The sequence below is a fragment of the Hypanus sabinus genome, chromosome 10, assembly GCF_030144855.1.
Source record: "Hypanus sabinus isolate sHypSab1 chromosome 10, sHypSab1.hap1, whole genome shotgun sequence".
NCBI classification, from domain to species: Eukaryota; Metazoa; Chordata; class Chondrichthyes; order Myliobatiformes; family Dasyatidae; genus Hypanus; species Hypanus sabinus.
In genome coordinates this window covers 141,418,035-141,438,127 of record NC_082715.1, presented here as the reverse complement: position 1 = coordinate 141,438,127, position 20,093 = coordinate 141,418,035, and the positions used below count along the sequence as shown (strand labels likewise).

The 20,093-nt window shown below is 38.6% G+C and overlaps 1 protein-coding gene across 3 annotated transcripts in view; it reads right to left on the bottom strand.

The window, feature by feature from the left end:
• usp45 (ubiquitin specific peptidase 45) overlaps positions 1-20,093 on the bottom strand; it is a 103,863-nt gene that overhangs the window by 76,674 nt on the left and 7,096 nt on the right. For all 3 annotated transcript variants that reach the window (XM_059983160.1, XM_059983158.1, XM_059983159.1), the window contains exons 2-5: positions 16,486-16,594; positions 13,783-13,952; positions 10,575-10,678; positions 2,320-2,417 (exon numbers count right to left, since the gene is read on the bottom strand). In XM_059983160.1, coding sequence (XP_059839143.1) covers positions 2,320-2,417; positions 10,575-10,678; positions 13,783-13,952; positions 16,486-16,588 — 475 coding nt within the window. In that variant the 5' untranslated portion in view covers positions 16,589-16,594. The remainder of the gene's footprint in view (positions 1-2,319; positions 2,418-10,574; positions 10,679-13,782; positions 13,953-16,485; positions 16,595-20,093) is intronic.

Below are 20,093 nucleotides of genomic sequence, written 5' to 3'. Positions count from 1 at the left end.
CAGCCACTCCAATGCCAGCTTGCCATCTGCTGAGGGGGAATGTACACCACTGCTAGGATGACTGCAGAACCCCCTCAGCAGATAGAACTGAAGATGCTTGACCACCAGATATTCCAGGTTGGAGGAGAAGGACTGTGACAGAATTGCCACATCCATGGAGCATGATGAATTAATCATGAAGCAAATGCTGCCGTCTCAACCTTTACCTGATGCTGCCCTCCATTCCCTGCAGTGAAAGATGAAGCCTTTCTGGCTGGAACGCTGTGTAGTGAGCCATGTTTCTATGAAGCATAGTTCTCAACAGTTCCTGATGTCCTTCTGGTATTACAGTCTTGCTCTGACTTCAGTTTTCATTTTCCAAAGACTGTACATTAGCCAGGGGAATAGAAGGCGGAGGTGGGGGCTTACAGCCTGCACTTGTTTTACCTGCAGTCATCCTAGCAGCCACGTTTCCTAAGACAATTGAGACTACCCCTGAGTTTCCAGCTACTGCATGTGTTCCCTTGGTGATCTGGAGTCCTGAGTGTTAGGCCTTAAGTTTGTTAGTTCTTATGAATAATTTTAAACATTACTTACTGCAATCTGTGCATTTCTGCTATAATAGCTACAAATGGGAGAGCTTGATGATTCCTTTGGGAGTCACACAAAAAAAAAGGTGCCCTTCTCCAACACTTGTTTGCAGGGACATTTAACATTCCTTATAGAATATAAAACGTAGTGTACAACACAAATATAAATGTTAAGACATTCTATGTATCACCAATGATGCCCTCTTCTCGTTTACTACCATCAATGTGGTGGTACAGGAGCCTGAAGACACAATCTCAACATTTCCAGAACCATTAGATTTCTGAATGGACAATGAACCCATGAACACCACCTATATATTATTTTGCTCTCTTTATGTACTACTTAATTCAATTTTTTACATTTTTATTGTAATTTATAGTTTTTAAATTATGTATTGCAATATATAAAACAACACATTTCGTGGCATGTGCCAGTGATATTAACTCTGTTTCTGATAATGTTTTGACATTGCTCTATGGGTTAAATTGAAAGCACACTATTAGAAAAATTGCAAAACTTTGATGACATCTGCAACCACAAAGAAGAGTGAATGAAACATATCATTAATCATCTTAAACGTACGCAAGATGATTGCACAAATACTTGGAAAGGAAAGTCATAAGAACTGATAATATAGACAGGCATGGATAAGGCCTGTTTCTGTGCTGTACATTGCTGTGATCAAGATGGCATCCAACCTTGGTCTCTGTCGAGATCTTGGCTCAACTTGGGTTTTTTTTTTAGGCTCATATGGATGGTTTTGGGAGCAAAAAGGGGGATTAGGGACAGGGTTGTGTACATACTCAGGAGGGAGGAAAGGGGGCTTGTTTTGCTTTTGTATTGCTGCTGTTGTTATTGTTGCTTGTGTTATTCCGCTGAACATTGTGGACATGCTATGTTGGCGCCAGAATGTGTGGGGACACTTGCAGGCTGCCCCCAGCACATCCTTAGGTCTTGCTGGTTGTTAACGCAATGATGCATTCCAATGCATGGTTTGACGTATGTGTGATAAATAAATCCGAGTACATAAATCAATTAATGCTAACACATATGGGATCATTTATCATGAATGATTACGATAATGACTCCCACTCAAACCCTGCAATATACTGCAGAGCAGAGGGCTTCATCTCCTCTCAGAGGAGGCCCAGAACAATCATGACCCACTTATCCTCATTATCGGAGAGGCTAAACTGATCTTAGCAGCCCCTAGCTACATGTCTATGTATAACAATCAAGTTACCTTAGATTTTATTTTAGTATTTATTGAGATGGCATTGGCCCTTCTGACCATTTGAGCTGTGCCACCCCACAAACCCCAATTAATCCAAGAAAACCATGCATTCCATGGGGAGGATGTACAGACTTCTTACAGATGATATCAGAGTGGAACTCCAAACTCCAACAACCCAAGCTGTAATAGCTTTGTGCTAACTGTATCCGACCATGGCAGCCAAAGTTGGCCATGTACTCAGTGGTAGCTCTGCTACAGTTATTGATACCAGCAAGTACAGCAGAGTCTTTCTGGACCCTCCCTTTCCACCTCCAATACCCAGAGCAGTTTATTCCGATCAACAAAATACACTAACTCTCATTCAACCCCTGTATTACGTTCCTTAGAGTTATTTTCCCCATAACTCTAAAATGTAGATGTACAAGTTAAAATGCTGAAGTTTCTTCATCCCTGCTTTAATAGGAGAGAAGATGGCTGAGCTCTGTACAGATGCAATAAATATAAAAGTAAATTACCTGAATGTGTCTTTGTTGCATGCTTTTGTAGAAAGTCCATTAAAGGAGCAAGAACCTTTTTATTGCATGGTGTTAGTTCCTCATCACATTCATAGCACCTAGGAAATTAAAAGAAGGGATTCTAGAGTGCAAACTGTGCAAAACTGATTTTAAGAACATAACTTATGCTCACATAGAGACCAATATAAATGAAGAATTTGGCTTCAACTGCAAACATTTAATTTCTTTACTGAAAAAAGCCTGAGGCAAAAACAGCAGAATGCAGTTTACATGCAATCTGATTTGTGTTGCTTTATAGGATAGATTACTTGTAACAATTAAAATGCTGATCTGATTAGATACAATTTAATCTATTGATTTTTGAGCGCCAAAATAGCATAGTGTTTAGCGTGACTCTATTACAGAGCTTAGATTTGATTTCCAACGTCAACTGTAAGGAGTCAGTATGTCCTTCCCTTGGAACACATGGATTTCCTCCGGGTGCTCCAGTTTCCTCCCACAGTCCAAAGATGCACTTGTTAGTAAGTTAATAGGTCATTGTAAGTTGGCTACATTTACATCAATCAGGGGTTGCTAGGTGTCATGGCTCAAAGGGCCTGTACTTCAATAAGTAAATAAATATTAAGATGCTGTTTAGCACTGATGAGCTCAAAATGAAACAATTTCCATTTTGTTACACTTTCCAATACTATGGATTTTGGTTAATTGGACAATTAGTTAATTAAGTCAGTCACTTATTTGGGACATGTAGTAGGCCTCTGTTAAGTCTCAAGAGACCATGGATTTGCACCTTGGCAAGTTTCCAGGGTGCAAGTCTGGGCAAGGTTTTTTTTAAAATGGAAGACCGGCAGTTGCCCAAGCTGCAAGCCTCCCCTCTCCACGTTATCAATGTTGTCCAAGGGAAGGGCACTAGGACCCATACAGCTTGGCACCGGTGTCGTTGCAGAGCAAAGCGTGGTTAAGTGTCTTGCCCAAGGACACACACGCAAGCCTCAGCCAAGGCTCAAACTAGCGACCTTCAGAAAACTAGATGAACACCTTAACCACTTGGCCACGTGCCAACACATTTGGGACAACCCTTAAAGAACAAGAAAATTGCTGGAATCTCTTTATTAATTTGGGACACTATGCCGCATATTCGGCACAGGAGACTATTGCCGAGTAGTTTCTAACCAGCGTCAGTTGTACGAGCTTGTGTAGTTGTTAAATACAACATCATTTTTAGAACGAACAGTTTTCAAATAGCATCAGTTGGGCATGTTTGGCTTAAAAAAGCAGTGATTTTTGTCACTGACAATTGACAAGAAATAAGCAGCAAGACAATTCAAAGCTGTTTTGCTTACTGCAGTTTCAAGCATTCAATCTTGGTGATGCTAGAAACAGCCAGGAGTAAAAATTCTTAACTTCAACAAGTTAGAAATTATGAAGAATTTCAAAGTATCAACAATCATCTTGAATGTTGCAATGAAAATGAAGATTTGGAGACTACAATTATCTAAAACATTGTATGAAGGCATTATCTGCACTAGATGTCTGCAATGACTTTGTTCATTGCATGTACTGGATCAATTCCACCAGTTAGGAACTAATACAGTTTTATAGCACTGTAGTATTATTGGTAATGTTCTAATTTGCTCTGCATTTCATTTAAATACATAATTTGTTACTCAGTTTGTCAGTCTGCCTGAAGTAAATTCCTTGTATGTGCACAGGTACTTGGCGATTAAAGTCTGATTCTGATTATTATACCCTCTCAACTATTTCCATGAAGCTTTTGCTAATTGGGCCAGCCGCTTAATTGAGCCAAGATATACTAGTCTTAATGTTTCCCAATTAACTGGAATCCACTGCATATTCTTTTAAACTTTTTCCTTTTCAAATAGTTATCCAATTTATGTTCATGTTAAGTTACAGCACTTGCCTCAATAGACTCTTATATTGTCATCTCAAATTTACTGAAGATAGCAGTAGTAAAAGCCAGTTTTTTTCCAGCTTCATACTATTGCCAAAATCAAGCAGTTTCTCTCTTTCAAAGATTTCAAGAATGTCGTCCACGCTTTTATATCCTCCCACTTAAGACTACTCCAACTCCCTGTATACTGGGATTAGTCAGTCGTCCCTGTCCGATCTGCAACTGGTCCAGAACGCCACAGCCAGGCTCCTGACAGGTGCCCGGAAGAGGGACTATATTACTCCTATCCTGGCCTCCCACCACTGGCTGCCAGTACGGTTCAGAGTTGACGCCCTGACTAATCAAGAATCTATCAACCTCAATGGCTTGGCCCCCACAGCTGTCTGTGACAATGTATTCCACAGATTCACCACCCTCTGGCAAAATAAATGACTCTTCATCTATGTATAAATGCTGAAATCCCTCTATTCGGAGACTGTGCCCTCTCATCCTAGACTCATCTACTAAAGGAAACATCCTCTCCGCATTCACTCTATCTAGGCTTTTCAATATTCAACAGGTTTCAATGAGATTCACCTCCCCATCATTCTTCTAAATTCCAAATGCCCAAGGTCATCAAACATTCTTTATACATGAGCCTGTGTACTCCTGGAATCGTTCTTGTGAATCTCCTCTGAACCCACTCCAATGACAGCACAACTTTTCTTAAATGAGCCCAAAACTGCTCACAATACTCCAAGTGAAGTCTTTCCAAGCCTCAGCATCACATCCTTGCTCTTGTATGCTCATCCACTCAAAATGAATGCTAACATTGCAGTTGCCTTCCTTCATCCCAAGACCTTTCACCAGCATCCCTTTATTGAGGGTGTCCTCATCAAGTCTAGGCTTGTGTGAAGCCTCTGAGAGAAGTAGTCAAGGTACCCTGCATAGAGCTGAGTAGATTCTGAGTATGCTAGATGTCAAGTAATTTCATTGTCAAAGAGTTCAAAAGGAAAATTAGACTCAAAGCATAAAGAGAAACAAAGTAAGCTGCCAAAAACTTATGCAACTTCTACATTTCCAGAATTCAAATGCATCAGAGTCTAGGACCAGAAGGCACAACCTCAGGTACAAGGATATCTCTTTAGAACAAAGATGAGGAAGCATTTCTTTAGTCAGAGTGGTGAATCTATAAAATCCATTGCCAAAGATGGCTATGGAAGAAAAGTCATTGGGCTTCTTTAAAGAGGAGGTTGATCAGTTCTTGATTAGTCAGGGTGTCAAAGGTTAGAAACATAAAAAACCTACAGCGCAATACAGGCCCTTCAGCCCACAATGCTGTGCCAAACATCTACTTACTTTAGAAACTAACTATGGTTACCCATAGCACTATTTTTCTAAGCTCCATGTGCCTAGTCAGGATTCTCTTAAAAGACCCTATTGTATCCACCTCCACCATTGTCACCAGCAGCCTATTCAACGCACTTGCCACTCTCTGCGTAAAAACCTTACCCTTAACATCTCCTCTGTACCTACTTTCAAGGACCTTAAAACTGTGCCTTCATTTCAGCCCTGGGAAAAAGCCTCTGACTATCCATACAATCAATGCCTCTCATCATCTTATACACCTCTATCAGGTCACCTCTCATCCTCCTTCGCTCCAAGTAGAAAAGGCCAAGTTCACTCAACCTACTCTCATAACACATGCTCCCCAATCCAGGCAACATCCTTATAAATCTCCTCTGCACCCTTTCTATGGCTTCCACATCCTTCTTGTAGTGAGGCAACCAGAACTGAGCACAGTTCTGAACACTGAAGATAGTACTCCAAGTGGAGTCTGATATAGCTGCAATATTACCTCTCGTCTCCTAAACGCAATCCCACTGTTGATAAAGGTCAATGCACCGTATGTACACCTTCTTAACCACAGAGTCAACCTGTGCAGCAACTTTGAGTGTACTAACGGACCCCAAGATCCCTCTGATCCTCCACACTGCCAAAAGTCTTACCATTAATATTATATTCTGCCATCATATTTGACCTACCAAAATGAACCACCTCACACTTTTCTGGGTTGAACTCCATCTGCCACTTTTCAGCCCAGTTTTGCATCCTATTAATGTCCCGCTGTAATTTCTGACAGCCCTTCACACTATCCATAACACCCCCAACCTTTGTGTCATCTGCAAACTTACTAACCCACCCCTCCACTTCTTCATCCAGGTTGTTTATAAAAATCACAGTTCCCTGAACTCAGTGCCCAGATCACTGAGGCACACCTCTGGTCACCATCCTCCATTCAGAATATGATCCGTCTACAACCATTCTTTGCCTTCTGTAGGCAAGCCAATTCTGCATCCACAAAGCAACGTACCCTTGGATCCCATGCCTCCTTACATTCTCTATAAGCCTTGCATGGTGTACCTTATATAATGCCTTGGTGAAATCCATATACACTACATCTACTGCTCTACCTTCATCAATGTGTTTTGTCCCATCCTTAAAAAATTCAATCAAGCTTGTAAGGCAAGGCATGCGTTTGACAATACCATGGTGACTATTCCTAATCATATTATGCCTCGCCAACTGTTCATAAATCCTGCCTCTCAGGATTGTTTCCATCAGTTTACCACTGAGGTTAGATTCACAGGTCTATAATTTACTGGGCTATCTATACTCCCTTTCTGGAATAAAGGAACAACATCCACAACCCTCCAAATCTCCAGAACCTCTCCTGTCCCCATTGACGATGCAAAGAACATCGCCAGAGGCTCAGCAATCTCCTCCTTCGCCTCCCACAGTAGCCTAGGGTACATCTCATCTGGTCCCGGTGATTAATCGCCATTTAAAGTTGTTGATGATAACTTTATCTATTTAGGTATAAAAATTACTAAGAAATATAAAGATTTATTTACATTGAATTTTCTACCTATGCTTTATCAAATTCAACAACTTACTACAAGATGGTCTCCCTTATCCTTATCATTAGTTGGTCGGATTAATGCTATTAAAATGATGATTCTACCGAAATTTTTATATTTATTTCAAGCTTTACCAATTTTTATTCCTAAATCTTTTTTTGATAACATTGATTCAAAAATTTCTTCATTTGTGTGGCAAAATAAAAATCCTAGGTTAAGTAAAAGGCAATTACAAAAATCTAAAAAAGATGGTGGTTTAGCTCCACCTAACCTTAGATTTTACTATTGGGCGAATAATATTCGTAACTTAATGTATTGGAAATCAGATTTGGATTCACCATTGTGCCCACAGTGGGTAAATTTAGAATGCAATGAGGCACAGGGATATTCTCTATTCTCCGTTCTGGGTTCTTCTCTTTCTGCCGATTTAGTTAAATTTAATAAACAGATATCTAACCCTGTTGTCAAACATACATTACGAATTTGGTTTCAACTTCGTAAATTTTTTACTCTGGAAAAACTTGGTTCTTGATAGCCCTATTTTACTTTATTTTTTTTTTCAAACCTTCTTTGACAGATCAAGCCTTTAGCATATGGAAAAGGAAAGGTATAAAATGTTTTCGTGATCTTTTCTTTGAAGGTAGTTTGATGTCTTTAGACCAACTTTCCAACAAATTTGAGTTACCTAAATCTAACTTTTTTAGATATTTACAAATTAGAAATTTTTTACATAAAATTCTACCATCCTTCCACAATTCAACTTCAATGGACTTTTTAGGTATGATTTTTACCTTAAATCCCTATCAGAAGGGATTAGTGGCTTTTATTTATAATGTGATTATGAAGATACAACCAGAAATATCAGGTAGAATTAAACAAGAATGGGAAAAAGAACTTCAATATATCAATAGAAAAATGGGAAAAAATTTTACAAATAGTTAATTCTTCTTCTATATGTGCTAAACATGCTTTAATACAATTTAAAATTGTACATAGAGCTCATATGTCTAAAGATAAGCTTGCTCGATTCTATTCTCATATTAACCCTCAATGTGACAGATGTCATTCAGATGTGGCTTCATTGACCCACATGTTTTGGTCATGTCCCGCTTTACATAACTATTGGAAGGACATATTTGCTACCATTTCCTCAGTTTGGAATATCGATTTACAACCTCATTTTATTACTGCAATTTTTGGTATACCAAATGAAGATTATAATCAGTTTTCCCCTTCAATTAGACGAATGATTGTTTTTGTAACATTAATGGCCAGAAGGTCTATATTACAAAATTGGAAAGAAGTAAATCCTCCTACCACGTTCCAGTGGTTCTCTCAAACTATTTCTTTTCTTAGCTTGGAAAAAATTAGAAGCACTATTTTTGACTCATCAATTAAATTTGAAGAAAAACTTCATTTGACATTTTCATATGAATTAATTTGACCTCTTCCAGACCTTCTCTTTACTTATCCTTGTTCAGGTATGGAGTTCCGGAGTTTTTGGCACTATCATATACAAATAAACTGTTATTATTGCCCATGTTAGTTTAGTTTAGTATTTTTTTTTATATTTTTTGCCTGTATTTTTATCATTTTTTCTTTTTCCTTTGATGATTATTTTTATTTTTTTTCATATAATTATTATAGACTTGATTGACAATGTATTATGTTTATATGTTGATATTTTAATAGGATATTGTTATCCTACTACTAATTCAATTTCAAGTCTTATGCATTTATAACCTATTTATTATATTATGTTTCTTTTATATATGAAATTCAATAAAAAGATTGAAAAAGAAAGATTAATCCAACTTCATGCTTTCCAAAAGCTCCAGCACATCCTCTTTCTTAATATCTATATGGTCAAGCTTTTCAGTCCACTGTAAGTCATCCCTACAATCATCAAGATCCTTTTCCATAGTGAATACTAAAGAAAAGTATTCATTAAGTACCTCTGCTATCTCCTTCGGTTCCATACACACTTTTCTACTGTCACACCTGATTGGTCTTATTCTCCCTCGTCTTATCCTCTTGCTCTTCACATACTTGTAGAATGCCTTGGGGTTTTCCTTAATCCTGCCCGTCAAGGCCTTCTCATGGCAACTTCTGGCTTCCTAAATTTATTCTTATGCTCCTGCTAGCCTTATAATCTTCTCTATCACTACCCAGTTTTTTGAACCTTTCATAAACTCTTCTTTTCTTCTTGTCTAGATTTTCAAAAGCCTTTGTACACCATGGTTCCTGTACCCTACTGACCTTTCCCTGTCTCATTGGAGCGTACCTATGCAGAACTCCACACAAATATCCCCTGAACATTTGCCACATTTCTGCCCTACATCTCCCAGAGAACATCTGTTCCCAATTAATGCTTGAAGTTCCTGTCTGATCTGATAGCCTTGTATTTCCCCTTACTCCAATTAAACACTTTCCTAACTTGTCTGTTCCTATCCCACTCCAATGCTATGGTAAAAGAGATAGATTTGTGATCATCATCTCCAAAATGCTCCCCCACTGAAAGATCTGACACCTGACCAGGTACATTTCCCAATACCAGATCAAGTATTGCTTCTCCTCTTGTAGGCTTATCTACACAATGTGTCAAAGGTTACAGGAAGAAGGCAGGAGAATGGGGTTTGGAGGGGTAATAAATCAGCCATAATGGAATGGCACAGCAGACCCGATCTTCTCCTCTATTTTATGGTCTAAAACTTTTTAATAAACGTACCACATTAAAGGTATGGGTTAAACAGGAAAACAACAATTGATCGCAACAAACTATTGACCAAGGACAACATAACATTTACGTTTCCCCCTTTTTCTTTACAGACCTTACTGAAATACAAGTTAAAATTCACATATCTGAGGTTTACAAATGCAAGTAAAATACACATCTGTCCAATAAAATTGTGGTTTAACTCAATGTTATTAGTTATGGATAACCCAACAAGGAGAGTAGAACTCTGTTAATCCACTATCTAAATATTCAGAATTTCTAACAGTTTAATATCTAGCTTACCAGAAAAGGTTCCCCAATCTCTCTCCATGTTCACTGGGAAACCCAGTTCTCACATTCTGTTCCCACTCACCTCAGGCCCAATGACTTGTCCCTGTCCCATTAGTTGCACCCCACCCCCGATTTCCCTGCTCTCTTCCCACTCACCAGGAGCCACTGCCTGTGCTCCTTTGTGCTCTGGATCCCACGCTACCTTTAAAGTGAGTGTTTAATAAGACTTCATTGTTTAATAAGAGAACAACAGCCAATAAAATGGAAAAATACTGCTAATTTGGCACCGAAGTCCCAAGGATGCCAGACTATTAGAGTAAGGAGAGAAATTTAGAAAATGTGATGCTCTATAAATCCAAACTTTGCCAATAATTTTACTTCAAAAATGCAAACTTTGATGATGAATAAATTCTGCTCATTACTTGATCATTCTTACCAAACAGTCCAGGAGTCCAAACTGACTGCAATACAATGCGGATCCAAATGCGTAGAGCAGAAATGCTTCAGGGAATGCTGCTCTTGTGAGTTTGGACCACAACCCTAAGTTACAAAAAAATATCGAATCTAAAAATGTGACAGTTTTATATTTGTTACTCAAGTTTAGCTTTAATGGCACAATTCCTCAAGGCAAAATACTGCACAAATAGTTCTATCTCAAATATGAAAAAGAGATGATCTATTTAAACCTGAACCACAATAAACTATACATTCTTATTAACACAAGACTTTTTATGTCGGAAGGTTTCAGAGAGGTGCAAGCAGACAGAAATAAAGGTCAAATGAGCAGATTTTAGGAAAAGTCACTAAAGCTTCGTCAAAGAGGTAATCTTCCACTAGAACCTCAAGAAGAAAGTATAGTGTGATCAATTTGGACCATTTGAGACCATGGAAGCACAGCCTCTGTAAAAGAGATGGGGAATGCATAAAAACACAGAATCGGAGGATGCAGATGCTTAACCAGGTTGAGGCTGCTCAATGTAAGATTAGAAGGATTTTGAAGGCAAGCTGATGAAGAGATAAACATTTTGTATGTGGAGTGTTGGAGACCCAAGAACCAATATAGATTAATAAGGATAGAGATTAGAGAATCATAGAAAATTAACTAGGAAGAAAACCATTTGGCTCATCACTGTACGTGATTCCACACCTTACCTTTTAAAAATCTATCAACCCAGATTTGAAAATAAAACCAAGCAACTGTAGACATTTATGAAAAGTTTTTCCATTTTTACTTCTCTTTACATGTCAAAAGGTTCCTAACATTACCCTGGTTCTAAAATTTTTGGACATTATTCACTAGTTATGGACTCTACCAACAGTAGAACAAGTCTCTCTCTATCTCTCTCCATCAATCTTGCCAATTGCCCTTAAAAGCTTGAGAACTTCAACCAAATCATCCTGATGTTTTCTAAATTCCAAGGTCCACAATCATACATATCATATTTATGTTCTGGAGTGCAGTTGTCAATTTGTTAAATCTACAACACATTCTTTTCCAGCCCAATCCATCCATTCTTAGGTCCTGTATCCCAAACTGTCTATGGCACTCCAGATTTGGCCTGAATTTCACAGATTCACCACTCTTTGGCTGAAGAATTTTCTCTTCATCTCTATTCAAAGGGATGTCCTCATATTCTGAGGTTGTGCCACCTGGTCCTAGACTCCCCCAATACAGCAGATATCCTTACCACATGCACTCTATCTAAGCCTTTCAATATTCGATTGAACACCCTCTTTTCCTTTTCTACCAGTAAAATAGTCTAAACATTTTGGACCTAAAGGTAAATTATCACATTTATCTATTGCTAAATCCATGAGGCAGAATTATTCCTTCACTGTCACAGCAGTTCTGTACTTCCATCCATATCACTCGCAGTACTAATTTGGACATGTGACTTCTAATGCCATTATTTCAGCCCAAATATAGACATTACATCCTGCCAATATGGATACTCACCCATTGTCTTTGCTCTGTGCATTGCTACTCAGCTTACTTCTTGTTCATATCAATAAATTCCTTTTAATTCCACAAACTTCTACTTTAACTAATCATTGCTTGTGAGAAATTTCTCAACTACATTAAGTTGAAACAAAACATTTCTGTAAGATCATGAGACATTGGAGCAGAATTAGGCCATTTGGCCCATTGAATCTGTTCTGCCATTTCATCATGACTGATTTATTAACTCTCTCAACCCCATTCTCCTGCTTTCTCCCTGTACCCTTTGATATCTTGACTCATAATGAACCTAACAACCGCTGCTTTACATATGCCCAATGACTTTGCCTCCACAGCCATCTGTGGCAATCAATTCCACAGATTCACCACCCTCTGGCTAAAGTAATTCCGCTGCTCTATTCTAAAGGGACATCCCTATATTCTGGTTCTAGACTACCACATTTTCAGAAGCATCCTTTCAAAGGCTCCTTACCTGTTAGCCCTTTAATTCCCCAAATCATTCTCATGAATCTCTAATCCCCAATTTTGATAAAAAGGTTATCAACCTGAAATATGGACTGATGCAGTTTAAAATGCTGCCTCCAGTAGATTCTGAGTTTATTGAAGATCTCAGATGTCAGCAGCTTTCATTTTTCAACATGCCTCCAAATTAAATCTTTGTCTGCACAGCTGGGCACCACTGACAATGTAATATTCTTTAAGAATGTCACTGAAGTATGGCCTAGATTGTAAGCACACATTCTAGAAGGAAACTTCTACCTGTTGTATTTTTGTGAATTTTTTAGTGGGAATTTCAAGATTAGTAAAATCTTGGGAAATTTCATCCTGCAAGTCTGTAGAAGCCAGAATGAAATGTGTTTAAGAATTATGCCAGTTTTCAATAGTTAAAAGATAGAATAGACAGACAGTATCTTTCTTCCAGAGTTGAAATGTCTAATACCAGATGGAAGGTATTTAAAGTGAAAGAGGGGGAAATTTTAAAACAGATGTGTGGAACGAGTTTTTTTTTAAATAAGCAGAGTAGTGGGTGCCTGAAATGAGCTGTTTGGGGTGATAGTAGAGGCACATACATTAGGGACTTTTAAGAGATGTTTAGTCAGGCATATGAACATGAGGAAAATGGAAGGACACAGATATTGTGTAGGCATAAGGGATTAGTTTAGCAGGCCATTTGATTACTAATTGTTTCAAACAAATTTGCGGGTCAAAGAGCTTGTTCCTGTGCCGTACAGTTCTCTACTACAGATAATATCCCCACCATTTATCAACATCAAACTTTCCTTATCTTAGGGTTTTGTGATAGTGGTAATACTTCAAACATAGCTTCACACCATACCACACATAAAAAAACAAAGAGGAATAATTTCTTGATCTAGTATCTGAATACTCCTTTCTGAAAGTAAGTGTAAACTGGGCTATAAAATAGTATACACAAGGAAATCTGCAGATGCTGGAAATTCAAACAACACACACAAAATGCTGGTGGAACACAGCAGGCCAGGCAGCATCTATAAGGAGAAGCACTGTCGACGTTCTGGGCCGAGACCCTTCCTTGTTTATAAAATAGTATCATTGGCCATAAAAGTATGTGCTAACTTCACACAAGCTTTTCCTTCCATATTTTATTCAAGTGCTCGAGCCAATTTCCTGCAGAGAAAATGCTGCCTACAAGCCAATCAATTACCTGATAACCACATTTCAGACACATCCAAATAAGTGAGGAAATATCTGAGTCTTCATTAGATGCTTCCAGAGTTCTAGCACATTCTTCACAAACTGACCAGTGGCTCTGGGTGACTGCCTTCTTCACCTGGATCAGATCTACTCCTCTGCCCGCATGCTGGCAGGCAGAACCTAAGCGTATTGGAAAATAAAACAGCAAATCTGAATTTGGTTTGGTTTATAGAAACTAAAAGCATACAGGTAAAACACCAAGTCAAATTATGCATTACAACTCAAGTTCATTGTCACTCAACCATACACACATATACCACCAAACAAGACAAAGGTCCCCAGGATCAGGGTGCACAACACTGTATGTATAACTCACACATAGCACAAAATATTATTATCACAAATAAATTAACAAATATTAAGGTGCACATATGATAGAAGTCAAAAAGTAAACAATATAACGCTATAATGCTACTGTTGCTTCATATGTGGCAGGGAATCCATTAATCTTATTACAACCTGGGAGAAGAAGCTGTTTCTTCTCCAAATGCCTTGGTACCTCCTGCCTAATGGAAGATGGTCAAAGAGATTACTGGATGGATACAAGTGACAACTAAGGGCCTGTGTATGCAGCACTCCTGAAAATATCTCTAATGGGTGACAGAGAGACCCCGATGTTCTTCTCAAAAGTCCTTGCAATCCTTTGTAGGGACTTGCAGTCAGATCCCTTGCAATTCCCGTACCAGACAGAGATATAGCTGGTTCAGACACCCTCAATAATTGTCGAGGTGGGGAGAGAGTCTCACTTGGCTCAATCCCCTCAGGTAGTAGAGGAGCTGCTGCGCACAGTCAGAGAAATGGTGTTGAGTGACCAGGTGAGATCCCCAGAATTCTTTTTCCAAATAAATTAAGCAATAACAGTTTTTCTTAGCAATGTTCCCAACTACTGCTTAAAGCACATTACAGTAATGAACAAAGGCTTCATCTTAAAACTGTTTATGAATTGAATATGTATCATGTTATACATTGTTAAATCAGCTACAAATGTTAATTGCACATTGTTTAGCAGCAATAAGAAAAATTTCATTAGAAGCTTAATCTTCATTCCTTGCTTTATTAACAGCAATATAGAAGAACCTCTAACTCAGAGGTTTCCAAACTTTTTTTTAATGTCATGGACCCTTACTATTAACCAAGTTGTCTGTGAACCCCAGCCTGGGAATCCCTGTTCTAACTGCCACAAATGTCAACGAACATTCAGTGGCCATTTTATTACGTATATCTTCTCATTGATGCAAATACATAATCAGCCAATCATATGGCAGCAACTCAATGCATAAAAGCATGCAGACATGGTCAGGAGGTTCAGTTGTTGTTCAGACCAAACAGCAGAATGGGGAAGAAATGTGATTTAAGTGACTATGGAATAATTATTAGTGCTAGACTTGGGTGGTTTAAGCATCTCAGAAATTGCTGATATCCCAACACTTCTATGCACAACTGTCTCTAGAGTTTACAGAGAAAAGAGTAAAAAACAAAAAATGTCCAGTGAGCAGCAGCTGTACAGGTGAAAATGCATTGTCAATAAGAGGTCAGAGGAAACTGATTCAAGCTGACAGGAAAGTGACCGTATCTCAAATAACCATGTGTTACTATAGTGTTGTGCAGAAGTGCATCTCCGAATGCAGACGTCAAACCTTGATGTGGATGGGCTATAGCAGCAGCAGATCACATCAGGTTCCACTTCTGTACGTAATAGTGGCCACCGAGTGTACCTGCAATTCTAAAAGTTCCTTACAACATGCACTGGTCTACTACATGTCACAAGTAAACAAATGGGACACTTGACAATGTCATAATGTACTTATTATATCAATAAATACCATTTTCAAATCTATAGTCTCACTCTGAAAATGACTGCTCCATTTTATACCTACTTATTTTGAATTTGTGCTTTTATTTTAAATTCAGACTTCATTTATTACCTGAACAAGCTGACTAGAAGACAAATAAAATTGCCAGGGCATGCGACTTCAACCATCAAGTTCCATATAAGCTGGCTAAGTGAAAGATTTTGTTGTGTCATACTTTTAAACCATACAGCAAAACCTTATCACTCAGTCTTAAATTTGCCTCTTAAGCAATCTATGGGTTATTAGGTGAAATAACAGTGTCACAGATCTTAAAGTCCATACAGACAAAACTGGAAACCAGGACTAAAACTGGGTCGCTGGAGCTATTAAAATGCAGCTTCTGTACTTCAACGACACACATATATACAGCTAAATGAAACATCATTCCTCTGGGGCAAAGGTGTAAAACACAGAACGTGTAGTCACACTCAGCACACTTAGTTAAGAACCTACACATACAGTCACAATATAATATTAGCACAAGTCCAGCATAGCATAAGCTGAAGACTGACAAGGTTGACGAAATGTGTAAAACAGTGTATTGTAACATTACTAGCACTATTATAATAAAACAAGCAGTAGTCTAAATATGTGAAACTGCAGCAGTACTTGCAATGAAAATTCTATTTATTTTCCTATACTTGCTTAAATGGCTAGCGATCTCCAAAAAAAACATACTGGAACTTTTGTCACTGTTACTGACAACTATCTGCAGTACTACAATGCAACCCTCCTTAAAATCTTCCCAGCCTAAAAGGTTGTTCTGTGGAACTATGATTACAAAAAAAAAATCTACTTACTCAACACTTCATCAGATGACTCATCATCTTGAGGCTTTTTAGGTCTTCTGCTCTTCTTTGTCATGTCACCATTACCCTGGGAGGATGGATCTTTCACCCGCATCTGTCACTGATAATTTAATATGCTTCATAAATATCTCAGCAGGAGTACACTAGTACAATACAGCCCGATGACTGCTATAAAAGATGGCATGTAAAAAGACTTAAGTGTCGGTCAAGTCTAAAATCAAAAATAAATGAAAAAGGTCTGTAAGGTTAAAATCAGTCCTTTCAGATAGTTGCTTTTCAAGTTAAAGTTGAATTTATTGTCATTCAATTATACACCTGTATAATGCCAAAATAAAACAACGACCCTCCCTTATAACTCACGAGAAATTATTATCACAAATAAATTAATAATAAGGTGCATATATGATACAAGTTAAAAATTGAAGAGTATATCACTACTGGCATTTCATGTGTAATAAGACCAACCGTATGATGATTCATTAGTGGTGGCAGGGAGTTCAGTAGTACCACAGCCCGGGAGAGGCTGTTTCCTATCCTAATAGCCTAATAGTTCTTATCCTAATGCTACAGTACCTCCTTCCTGATGGTGGGGGGGGGGGGGGGGGGGGCGGGGTGCAAAGAGATTGTTGGACAGATGAGAGGAATCATTGACAATGTTAAGGGTCCTGTATACTCAGCACTCCTGGTAAATATCACTGATATTAGCTGTTTAAGGTGTAAAACTAACAGTTTGCCTGAAATTTTACATACTGAAAATCAGGTGCAAAGGTTTGTTCTTTTATTCGACTCACCAATAAGCGGAGTGGCTGAACAACGATATCCTGAAGAGAAGGTCTAAATGTACTTTATGCTCGATCCTCAGCTTTACCTCAAGGGCATTCTGTATTCATTTGAATACAGTCGGCCCTCCTTATCCGTAGGGGTTTGCTTCCGGGAACCCCCCCCCCCCCCCCCCGCGGATACCAAAATTTGCAGATGCTCAAGTCCCTTATTTAACATGCATCAGTGCGGTGGTCTTTAGGACCCAGCGGAACCCTGGACTTTATTTAACATGTCTCCGTGTGGTGGATATTAGGACCTGGCATCACAGCTCTGAATCCACAGTGTTTCTGTTCACGAAAATAATCATGATCGCGATTGAAAATAAGGTGGAAGTAATAATGTGATCAGAAAGAGGTGAAATGCCATCGGTCATTGGAAAAGCATTAGGCCACAGTTGGTCAACGATCAGAACTATTTTAATGGAGCATATGAAAGGCCCTGCCTCAATGAAAGCTACAATTATTACAAAGCAACGCAGTGGTTAAATTATTGAAATACGTATGTTTCTTAAGTGTTTCATATGCATAGCAAGGTAAAATATGTACTATATACTAAGAAAAACATTTGACTAACTGACGCTAAATAACACCGGATGTACCTGTTCCGACTTCAAATCCGACTTAAAGACGGACTCAGGAATGGAACTCATTCATAACCCGGGGACTGCCTGTACTTTTAAGTCATTTCTAGATTACTTATAATACCTAATACAATGTAACTGTTATGTAAATAGTTGTTATAATGTATTGTTTAGGGAATAATAACAAGAAAAAATAGTCTGTACATGCTCAAGCAACAAGTGCTGGAGAGAGAACTTCCGGGTTTTCACAATCCGCAGTTGGTTGAATCCACGCATATGGAATCTGCAGATAAGGAGGGCCGACTGTAGTCTCACTGACTCCATGATTAATGCTAACAGCTGATTAGGAATGTGCCTAACTCATGTTATCCTACTCTCAGTGGCCACTTTACTAGCTACACCTATACACTTGTTCATTAATACAAATATCTAATTAGCCAACCATGTACCAGCAACTCAATGCATAAATATCATACGAAAGCAGCTTCCATCATTAAAGATCCTCATGTCCCAGGACATGTGCTTCTCGTTCTTGCGGTCAGGTAGAAGGTACAAGTGCCTCAATACTTGCACCACCAGGTTCAAGAACAGATATCACCCCTCTTGAACAAAAGGGGATAACTGTACTCATTCTCTTTCTGGTGTTCTTGCAAGCAATGATCTCACTTTAAGGACTTTATCTTGTTATTTCATGCTCTCAAGATTTATTGCTATTTACTTGAAGCTGCATTTCAACAGTTTGTTGCCTTTTGTGCTCTTGCTCTTTCATGGATCTTGTTTAGTTCTATAGTTTTGCTGAGTATGCCCACAGGAAAAAGAACATTTTAATAGGAACATTTAATGTCAGAGAAATTTCTTTCCACAAAAACAGAGGAATGCTCCAAAGAATGAATGACATTTAAATGTTAGAACCCCAAAGCCCCCCAGCTCCCCCTCCCCATGCACAAGCAACAAAGCAACGACCCTCCTCCCTCACCAGTAAAAAGCATCTGCATCCTCCACCAAGCACTCAGTGATGCAGCAAAGCATTAATAAAGACACAGACTTGCAGTACCCCAAAGACCACTCGTTCACCCAGTAATTCGACATACCACAGGCCCTCTCTCTCCCTAATAAGGGAGAAAGAGGTGTCCCTGTTTCACAGCGAGAGAGGAGACATAACAAAACAACCAATATACGGTGTTAAAAATCTGTTGCGTCATTTTTAGGGTGAATCTTAGGGCGGTATGTAGTGACGTTTATGTATTCTGGTAACAAATTTTACTTTGAACTTTGATAACTACATGCAGACAAGGTCAAGAGGATCAGTTTATGTTCAGACCAAATATCAGAGTGGAAAAGCAATGTGATCTAAGTGACTTTGACCATGGAATAATTGTTAGTGCTAGACTGGGTGATTTGAGTATCTCAGAAACTAATCATTCTGGTATTTTCAAACACAACAGTCTCCAGTTTACAGAGAATGATGCGAAAAACAATAAACATCCAGTGAGCAACAGTTCTGTGGGCAAAAATGCCTTGTTAACGAGAGAGATCAAGGAGACTGGCCAGACTGGTTCAAGCTGACAGGAAGGTGACAGCAACTCAAATAACCACACTACAACAGTGATGTGCAGAAAAGCATCTATGAGCACCCAACACGTTGAAACTTGAAGTGGATGGGCTAAATGCAGAAGACCATAAACATACAGAAATACAATGAGTGTATCTTGGTGTTTATAATTATCTGTCAGTGTCCTATTTCAGAATGAGAAAGATTTAAAAACTCTTAAGCACCTTTGACAGCCTCCAGAACCTGCAGCCTGACCATTCCAAAAAAAAAAGTGCCTGTTTGTCTATTCTTCAAATGGGAATTGCTCCTCACTAGATAACTTATTAGCTTTGAAGATCTGTTTGACTGGTCCTCCAATAACAGGAACGGCATGAAGTTCTTTTGGACAGTGACTCATCAAGAGCTGGATTATTGTCTTCCAAAGTGTGGATAGATAGAATTATGGAGTAATGCAGCATGGAAACAGGCCCTTTGGTCCTACTTGTCCATGCTAGTACCCACAGTTCCCATTTACCCATACCCTTCAAACCTCTCCTCTCCATGTACTTTTCTACCACTTTTTTCTAGCAAGTCTTTCTATGTACACACTACCCTGTGTGAAGAAGTTCATAATAAATGTATTATCAAAGTACATACATGTCAACA